The sequence below is a fragment of the Trachurus trachurus genome, assembly GCF_905171665.1.
Source record: "Trachurus trachurus genome assembly, chromosome: 4".
NCBI classification, from domain to species: domain Eukaryota; kingdom Metazoa; phylum Chordata; class Actinopteri; order Carangiformes; family Carangidae; genus Trachurus; species Trachurus trachurus.
In genome coordinates this window covers 8,152,504-8,162,313 of record NC_139898.1, presented here as the reverse complement: position 1 = coordinate 8,162,313, position 9,810 = coordinate 8,152,504, and the positions used below count along the sequence as shown (strand labels likewise).

Here is a 9,810-nt window from a genome sequence, read left to right as displayed (position 1 = left end):
AGAGCAGAGCAGAGCAGAGCAGGACAAGACCGTACGTTCCTCCTCTCAACCACAGCGGTGTGAATCCTCCCCTGACTGCTCTGTGGCTCTGCCTCTTTCTCTCCTCACTTGTCCTTTAGTAGTGAACTGGGCTTCTTGTGTGAGACAGGGGAATACTGTAGATTCCTTGCATTCTGCTTGCTGCTGGGTACTGCATGAGCTACACTCCGTCTCACTGAAATGAAACGAGGAAAGGAATGAAAGAGGGGGAGCAGCGTGATTCAGCTGAGATGTTTTTTTTTTTTTGTTTTTTTTTTAAACAATCCAGCGATTTGGTCCCTGATGGTCAGCTTAGAAATATCCTCAATAAAAGCTCTATTCTGCCTGCCAAAGGAGTTCTTTCAGTTTTGGCCCCACCTCCCCCACAGGGATTCACTACCTTGCATAATTAGCTGCTTCCAGCCAATAGCTGAAAAGAGGCCGGTAACTGGATAACCACTGGGCGGATCTATGATAATCAAAGGGCTGTTTTAAAGAAACTCTGACAAGATTTTCCCTTTTCAGTGAAACTCCCACTATGTACAGTTACCAAGGCATGTGAGGTTAGACAGTGAGAGGACATGCATGTGCATTGTTGTGAAAGTGTGACAGTGAACAAAAAGAGAGGTGAGCACTCAAACTGAAATGAAAGAAAGAAAAAAAATTGGAGCAACCGGCTTTTAAGATACTTACACACAACAGATGCACATGTGGATGAAAACACACGGCATGGAAAACACAACATATTTGTGGTTTCTAATCAGCAAAGGGAAGACCACATATTTAACTCGGGATTTTAGGCATAGCAAGTGAAACTCTCAAAGAATGATGATCCCACAGACTCGGAGTCTGCAGCAATCTTTGAGAGAAAACACTGACGATAGCAGTGGCAATAGAGAGCAAAGGTCATCCTCTCACCCACAACACTAAATCCACAAAGACTTTTAATGGTGTGAACCAAACCCTAGAACTTACATGCCATGAAGGGGCAGTGCTGTCCTCTGCAAAGTTCACACAGAAAACTTTTTCCATAACAAAGTTGTGTGGTCAGCAGAATAAACATCACTGATGATCACATCTCAACATATTTGTAAAACTAGAACCATATAACTGTGCGCTGATTCACGCAGTTTATTAGAAACCACCACAACTGGTCCACAGTATGATCAAGTGAAATACAATATGTGATAAAATGAAATTACAATGTAAAACCTTAGTGAAGCCATAATCACTAATAAGCATAGCACCATGAAAATCAATTGAAATCTGCAAACAATTATTGTAAATATTTGGACATATATCCTCATTATCATAGACAAACAATGATTGTGACATACAGAGTTGATGCATGATCAGTAAAACAAACGAGTATATGAACAACTATAGGAGACGAATAAAGCTTCGACCGAGGAAACCTTTCATCACATTGTTTCCTAAAAAAAAGGACACAGCATAAACAGACTTAGAAACGCCAACTGTGGTGAGCCAGAGGAAATCCTTAAAACAATTTGGCACATCCAGTCCACTTATAAACAAAACACTCATTGTTTGTTGTTGTTGAGTTTTCCTGCAGATTAATGTAATCCGGTGTGCACATGTGCATGGGTGGGAGTAAACGCCTTGGGAGTGTGTTTGTGTGTGTGGGCTTCCAAATGTGGACGTAGACTTGTAACATAATGTTGTTGGGAAGCTGCCAGAGGAACAGTGAATGAAGAGGCCAGAGGTGCTACATACTTCACTGTAGGCTCTCTGCCTACACACCAGGCTGTAGCTGACTGAAACTGGCATGCCGTCTTCTCGTCTCCTGATCCAGCTGCTCTTCGAGAGTTAGCACCTATTGAAAAAAGGGTAAGATAGGTAGAGAGACACAAAAACACTGATGTAAACCTATGACACAAAAAGAAGAAGACAACCTTTCCCACAGATTGTCAACACTTGGAAGTGAAATACCTGTTCCTCCAGGCATTTGACCCTCTGGCGGTGCGCTCTCTCCCTGCTCTCCAGGGCCTGCTCTGCTTGGAGCTGACTGACTCTCAGGCGATCAGTCTCCAAATCCAGCTCCTGGTGATGGCGAGCTGTGACCTGCAGGAGGCGCTGTGCATGAGAGTGCTCCAACTGAGAGATGTGGCCCTGAAGGCAGTTAGACAGATGAGGTATCAGAAAGATCAAGGTCAGGGTTTTTTTTTTTCTCACACCGATATAATCACTGATTGAGGTCTCTGAGTTTGGGGTTACCAAGGTCACAACCCACACAGTTTCTCATCTGGGCAATTTAGCCAAATAGAAAATGCATGTCAGTGGAAGGCAACTTTGTTTGAAAGGTGTAAACTCAGATTGCAATAACCACAGTTTCCTCTCATGGATTATCTGACTTTTCATGCAGCTACCTAATACACTCAGTGACTCTGACTATTCTTAAATAGTACTTGAGTTCCAGTAAATATTTATATTTATTCCTTAAATGAGGACTTGAAAGGCATGTAATTTATATGCACATATATGTAAATACTAGACCAAATTATACCTTTATGAAAATGATGTATTTCTTTAAGATGTCTAATGGGATAGTGTAGTAACGTCCAGTTTCTGTCAATAATGATGTGGAGCCGTTATTTGTTGCTACATTTGACACTGATGCTTCCAGCTTATACCAGATCAGGCTATTGCTTGACAGGGAGAGTAGCTGATTGTTCTGTATTAGTTTATCAATACTAATGTATTTTATCTGTAGCATCAGGCATAAATTGTTCATATATTAATGTAATATCTTAAGGAGCCATTACAAATCATCTGCCCTGTCCCCACAGTGCACATAGCTGGCTATAATTCCACAGCCTCTCACCTGCAGGGTCTGCACCTCTTCAAGCCTCTCAGCCAGCTCCTCTTCCAAGCAGCGGACCGTCTGCCCCAACTGCTCATTCTCTCTGGCTGCTGACACTGCCCCCTCCTCCCTCCTCAGTCTCTCCATCCCCACCTGAGAACAGCACGAGGGTGACATAACTCTACCATGATTGCTTTGCGCACAATGCGCATGTGCTTTTCTATAATGTGTGTAGCAGAAGGCGAGCACAGTCTGTTGGTTCTCACAGTCCACCTACACGTTTCCATCACTTTAGGATCACTTTGTACAAAGAGTGACAAAGATGTGTGTGTAGAAATTTGAAGAAATAACATAGCTAAACAAAATTACTACAGCACAACAAAACATTTAGGTATTCAAGTAATCTCCACTGGGTTCATGTAACCGTCTTGTGTCCTAAGCTTCGACAACTGCTTGTGTTCACTTGGTCCAGAATGTGGCAGCAAGACTTCTGACCAACACTAAACGCATTACTTCAGTCCTGGCCTCTTTATGTACCAGGGCTTCCAGCAGTTGTAGAATTGACTTTAAGATGACTTTAATTGCATTTAAAGCCATTTGTGGTTTGGCTTCCTTGTGTATTTCAGATCTGTTACATCATATTCAGCACCAACACTAACTGACCAAAAGTCTAATGTATGTCTAAAGTATTGGGGTCCACGTAAAAAGGGGGGCAGGATCATGCCTTTACTGTTGTAGCTGTAACATGACAAAACAGCTTCTGACCCTCAGTACTGGGGTAGTTGAATCCATCCTACATTTAAAATGTATGGGTCAAAACATAGCTATAAGATAGATAAGACAGAAGGACAAGAAGCCAACATATCATGACCTCTGTTGCTTGGTCTTCTTTGTTTTGTCTGTTAAGTCCTCCAGCTTTATGGAAGCATAATAGTAAATCACTGCAGTTACCTTTTCATGAAGATCTTGTCAAGTGCAATATGAAAAAACACGTACCATTTATAAATTACATAAAGCTTTACTTTGAAAGATGAGTGTAACAGATACGTGTGGCTAATCCCTGAGAACAATTAATATTCCCATATGTCACACCCTAATCAGAAGGATGATTAAGAAGATGATTAATCAGGAGGATGACTCATCTAAAGATGAGATAAAAGGATAAAAAGAGGTTTTTTTAGGCGTTCAAGCGCAACAGACAGAATAACTCACCTTCTCCAGTGTCTTTCTGAGTGCTGACTTGTCTTTACCGAGGCGTGTCAGCACCCTCTCCATCTCTGCTCTCTCACTTTGTAGTTTTTGCAAAGAGCTCTGGAGCTTGGTGACCTTGTCTTGGAGTTCCTCCTTCTCTCTCTGTAGCTGCTGGGAGCTGCCCTGGGCCTGAACTTCAGCCTTCTGCTGCTGCTTCAGGCTCTGAGACAAAGTTGATCAATCATACATCAAAATGGAGCTTCTTTTTTCTTTTTCTTTTTTACTCTTTTATGTACATCTTACCTCCTTCATTGTCTTATTGAGCTTCTCCAACTCAGAATATTTTAGTTCGAAGTCTTCCTGGGTTCTCTCAAGGTCTTGGATCCGTTTTGTTAGCATGTGGTTCATCCTTTTACTCTCTAAATGGGTATCTCTTGTTTTATCAAGACGTTCCTACGGACACACACATGTTGAAATACACTACACAACGAGCCCCACAGTTTCATCAAAGAATGATTTTGCACTTGGGCTGACCTTTCTTTTTCTTTTTTTTTTTGCCTTCCTTCATATCCTCTCTTTTACAGTTCTTGACATACTGTTGAAAGCTACAGGAAAGACTTGAGATTTTTCTCTCACATTTTACAGCAGTCAGCCAGAAGCTTTTGAGCAAATCAAGAGATTTACAATAACCATGTCATGTTTTTGTTTGTTCAATATCTTTAAAGTCCAGTTCCAAAGTAAGACCGGAAAGCTCTCCTGAGAAGCTCTTGGAGAATTAATGAGCTTGCCTGAGCATTTTATTGCTCCGTCTTTGAGGTCCTTCAGGAAAACCACATCAGCAAATGTAAATAAAAATGCTCAGTCTGGAGCTGAGAAGGTTACATAGCCTCACTGTAAACCAAAGCATGGCAATGGAAGTATGGCTACTCATCTTATTTTGAAGTTTCATCAAACTTTTATCATAGATCCTCATGCTGAGAGGGAAAGACTTAAAAAACTAATACACCTCCCAGAAGATTTATGTTATGTGACAGAAATGGGAAGAAAAAGTTTGTTTTCAAATGAATGTCTCCCCAAAATATGTTTCTGTATGTTCCACTTAAAGCATTAGCACAGTACTGTACTCAGCAGTGAGTGTAAGTAGATGATAGACTGTACCTGCAGCAGCCTTCTGTCCTGCTCACTGGCAGTCAGAGCCCTCTCCAGCTGTGGTATCTGCTCCTGCAGAGCTCCACTGTTTGTCCTGTTGTCACTGAGAGAGTTTGACAGTTTGTGGATCTCTTCTCTCAGCTGACCCTCATGCTGCTCAGCTCGAGCCAGAGATGTGGTCAGCCTCTCTTCGCTGACCCTGAGCGCTGCACACCGGTCCTCACTCTCACCCAGCTTCCTCCTAAGCTCAGTCAGTCGCTCCTGCAGCGCCCCCACCTCTGCATCCAGTTCTGCCGCCCTGAGCTTGGCCCGCTGGAGTTCACCCTCGAGGGTGCGCTGAGACAGCTCCAGGCAGCTCACTCTATTCTCTGACTCCTCCAGAGACTCCTTCAGCTTCCGTTGTTCTGTGTTCCCACGATACTCTAAGTCCTGCAAAAGCTCCAACTTGTCCTGTAGAGGAATTTTATTAGTTTCCACTGAAGATGTCATTCACTATATTGATTAATGTTATATCTCTTTGCCATTTACATACTTGCAGTGCCCTGGACTCAGCCTTGGCAGCTTGCAGACTAGTCCTGAGTTGAGCTACCTCCTCCCCAAAGTTTCTCTTCTCCCGCTCTGTACGACATGCTACTTCCTCCTGCAGGGAAAGGGATCTCTGCGCCTTGTGAAAGTGTTCTGCCATCTCCTTTTTCCCTGTAAAAACATGTTAATTATGCTGTGTCTCAACAGAGTTAATAAGTAATATCTTTTTTTCATAAGGTCCATTGCTTTTCTTACCCTGCTCTGATTGCTTCAAGGACTTCTGTAGTTGTAGCAGCTGGGTGGCTGACTTCTCCTGGCTGCCTTTCAGCTCTGTAACCTGCTGATTTAGACTGACCAGCTGAGTCTTGGCCTCATCCTGAAGAACACATGAGATTAAAAAGTGCCTGACAGTCTGCTACTATATAAACACTGAACATAATAAGTGAATTAATATTGTTGAACTGACTGATCTTGAAAGCAAAATCAACTTCACATCCACAATCCTTTTCAGTGTGGTTTGTGTCTTTGAATCTATGTTCAGTTATTAAGATAAAATATACCCTGTCTCTTTGTGCCTCTCTGAATTCCTGCTGGAATTCCTGTAGGGCCGTGTGCACCATGTCTACGTCCAGCTCCTCGCCTTCACCACGAGACCACACAGATGCATCCGACACAGTCTCTCCCCCTAAATCAGAGACCACACTCATTAATGGATTTGCTTATAGCAAAAAAAGGCATGACATCTTATTTCAAATGCCATACCTCTTATTTGCAGATGGCTTCCCCAAGGAGAGGGAGACTGTTTGCGTGACCCAGGTTTGCTTGAAACCCTTGTTCGACTGATGCCAACAGTGAGCCGCAAAGCTGAGAACAGTCCCGCCAGCTTTACCTCTAGGTCTTTGCATTTGGCATCACTCAAGCCTAGTTGCTCCTCCAGGCCCTGAGCCTTACTTTCAGCAAAGCCCAATTGTAGAGTGAGTTCCTTAACTTGGACCTTGGCATACTCCAGTGATTCCTCCAGCTGGGTATATCTTTCTCTATGCTGCTGGTCACTCTGCTGATGATGAGCCTCTCTTTCTTGCAGCAGCTCTTGACTCTGCTGTTCCACTGTCTCAATTTCCACCAAACGGCGCTGCAGATCTGTAACCTACCAAGCACATACAGTAGAGCTGTTACAAGACAAACCTAATTTACTCCTCAAGCCATGCATATATTTAACATCAAACGGATGCATTAACCAGGCTTCAAACATATCATAAAAATGTGCAATCCATTTTGTGCTGCTCTTTGTTGTCTTAGAAACAAAGAAGAAAATATTTCACTCATTCATTTGACAACTCAAAGACATAACTGCTGGGATTATGAGGGGGTCCTGGACCGAATAATGGAAGTATGAACAGACAAGGTTTTTTTTGCAACAGAAAACATTCTGCTGTTCTGTTTATCAAAAGACAAATACTTTTCTTTTTTTTGTAGCCTTGTACCTCATTTAGCGCTGCGTCTCTTGCAGCCTCACACTCCAGCACTCTCTGTTTGAGAGTAAAAGCCTCGCGGCGTGCCTCCTCCTCCCTCTGCTCCTCCTGACATACCCGCGCATGCAGCTCTTGCAGCTCCTGTTTCTGCCGGCTGTTCTCACCTTCAAGGATGTTTACCTGCTCGTGTTAACATAGCACAAAATATTTGAAAGTAATCCTTTATTTAAAATAAATCAGATGGAAAGCTGTGGCCTCAACAGTCTTTCACCTGTCTGCGCAGCTCCTGCAGCTCTCTGCGCGCCTGCAGGCGAGACTTCTCCAGCATTCTCATACTGCTCCTTAAAGTGGTTGCCTCTTGGTCAGTGGAGCTCCTACGTTCCTCTAAGACAGCCACTTTCTGCTCCCTCTCCTCCACAGCTCGCCTCAAGCTAGTCAAGATATGTTAACAATTATAAGAAAGAAAATAATTACAGGAAATCTGCAATTCTAGGAGACAGGAATACCTGCTGTTGTCACTCTCTGCTTTCTTAATGAAAGCTCTGAGCTCCTGGTTAGAGGCCTGAATGGCCTCTTTCTCTCTGGTCTCATCACCCAAAAGCCTTCTCAGGTCCAGGACTTCTTTTCGTTGGTTGTCCCGCTCCTGTGCACAGTCCTGGAGCTCCCTGTGAGCCTCAATCAACTCCTTTTGAACTTTAATAAGCCCATCTTCAGCTTGTTTCAGCTGCCAGCGAAGGCCTTCTAACTAATGTCCAGATGAGGGAGAATTACAAAACAGGAATTATTATACAGTAATTATTACAAAATAGTTATGATTATTATAGCAAGTAGTAGTAGTAGTAATAGCATTACCTTATTTGTGAAAGTAAACGATTAACTAGGAGTTTATCTACTTATCCATCTACAGTAGTAATAAATGTCCTTCCTAGTCTTTCAATTGATTGTTCAACCCAATCCTGAATTTATTTGATGATATAAATTATAATATATATTAATATAAAGAGGACATAAACATGTTCTATAAGGTCTTACTGGCTTTAAAACCTGTTTGTCCCCAGTATAAATTTAAAAAAAAACATCAAACACACAGACAATAGACAAAAGTTACATTCAATACATCAAAAGCTCAAACACATGTGTCTAATAATCAAGACTGAATAGGAAAAGTCCTTCAGCACTGAAAAACTGATTTTGGATCAGATACTGCATTAGAGTTTTCGTTGTTTGAAAGCTAATCCTCAGCATCTCCCATTCTAAGTGCTATGTGCACAGTCTCAAGATACTGTATGACCTATATTCTGTTTTATGGCAACATGTGTGTAGCAAGAGAAATAGGGAGGACAGAGCTTATCTGGGCACGGATAAGAGCCAGTTGGGCCCGTAGCCAGGTGCTGTCTCTTCCCATCTCCCCACTGTGGCTCAAAGTGTAAAGGATCTACAGAGAGCAACATGATAAACAGCAGCCCCCCTGAGGTGGTTGGGAAAGAGGAGGAGAGGGGTGGAAGAGGGAGGATGAGGACCAGGATGAGGAGGAGGAGGAGTGTTACGTTCAGAGGCCACACAAGATGGTTCTTTCTCATAAACTCTAATGTGAGAAAAAACAAGCCAGTGCTGATCTGACCAATTATACTTTATTTTATCAGATTTTTTGGGTGGGGAACGGAGGAGAAGGGGTCGAGAATATGAGGGCAGCAGTGTTGTGTTATGTGGATGGGAGAGGGGGACCTGCAGTCCCAGTGGAGCCAGCCTCTCGCTGCTGCAAGGGAGAAAATAAACACTCCCCCACTGGCTTATTTACACAAGGGGTTAACTCAAACTTTGATTTCATATTATGGTACCAGGGACCGTATCCTCCCCCACTGGCTCTCCCTCTCTTCCCTTGATTTCTTTCTCTTTCTTGCTCTCTAACTCTGTCACACACTCACACTCCTGCTTTGTCACTATCTGACATGAGAATCCGAAGATAGGATTAGAGAAAATAATCAGAGGAGGAAATGAGCAGTGGTGGCAGCCAAATATGACAGTGTCGCTGAAGTCTGACTTGATATACGGCACTAGGGAGGGCTGTCCAAACCTCAAAACTCTTCTGCTCTGGCTCCACACAACCTCATTCAGTATACTTTGACAAGACTAAGGAGACAGAGTGAAGACAGGATGATCCTCGTTTTTGCTTTTTATTGAAACCAAAAAGTTCCACACAGATAAACAATCCACTTTTCCTTGGAAACCAGGCATTTAAATCAAGGCATGGTGAGGCCCTTACAACTCTGCAGTTACATCTTAATGAGGTGACTGTGAGCTTGTTAATTCACTAAAACGCCTGGCGACCCTGTGCCTGGAATCCTGACCTCAAGCAACCCCAAGAGTAGAGATTTATGGCTCTCATTTGGCTCAGAGAGGTATGTCATTGGGCCAGGATTATAGTCTAATTGCACTTTTATGTTTATATTAAGGCCAGTGGAAATAAATTTTCTTCTAATGGACTTGACAAGAAAAAGTCACAGAAAGCGAGAGCTGTACAACAGCACTGAGAGTGGACACCACGTTTCCGTGTGGGATTTGGCCCGTCAGACTTCACCTGATGGTACCCTGATGCTAGTTAAGCTCAGTGGCACCAGCAAGATCAACAGCAGC

At 43.0% G+C, this 9,810-nt stretch overlaps 1 protein-coding gene across 1 annotated transcript in view; it reads right to left on the bottom strand.

Moving 5' to 3' along the window:
• Positions 1 to 1,771: 1,771 nt before the first annotated feature.
• The window catches only part of crocc2 (ciliary rootlet coiled-coil, rootletin family member 2), a gene marked incomplete at both ends in the record, with an annotated part of 31,382 nt that continues 23,343 nt past the window's right edge, over positions 1,772 to 9,810 (bottom strand). Inside the window, 13 exons of the mRNA XM_083969863.1 lie at positions 1,772 to 1,852; positions 1,969 to 2,148; positions 2,861 to 2,992; positions 4,052 to 4,252; positions 4,334 to 4,483; positions 5,189 to 5,629; positions 5,712 to 5,875; positions 5,960 to 6,080; positions 6,265 to 6,389; positions 6,467 to 6,851; positions 7,189 to 7,356; positions 7,448 to 7,607; positions 7,683 to 7,921. Of these exons, the coding sequence (XP_083825989.1) occupies positions 1,772 to 1,852; positions 1,969 to 2,148; positions 2,861 to 2,992; positions 4,052 to 4,252; positions 4,334 to 4,483; positions 5,189 to 5,629; positions 5,712 to 5,875; positions 5,960 to 6,080; positions 6,265 to 6,389; positions 6,467 to 6,851; positions 7,189 to 7,356; positions 7,448 to 7,607; positions 7,683 to 7,921 (2,547 nt within the window). The remainder of the gene's footprint in view (positions 1,853 to 1,968; positions 2,149 to 2,860; positions 2,993 to 4,051; positions 4,253 to 4,333; positions 4,484 to 5,188; positions 5,630 to 5,711; positions 5,876 to 5,959; positions 6,081 to 6,264; positions 6,390 to 6,466; positions 6,852 to 7,188; positions 7,357 to 7,447; positions 7,608 to 7,682; positions 7,922 to 9,810) is intronic.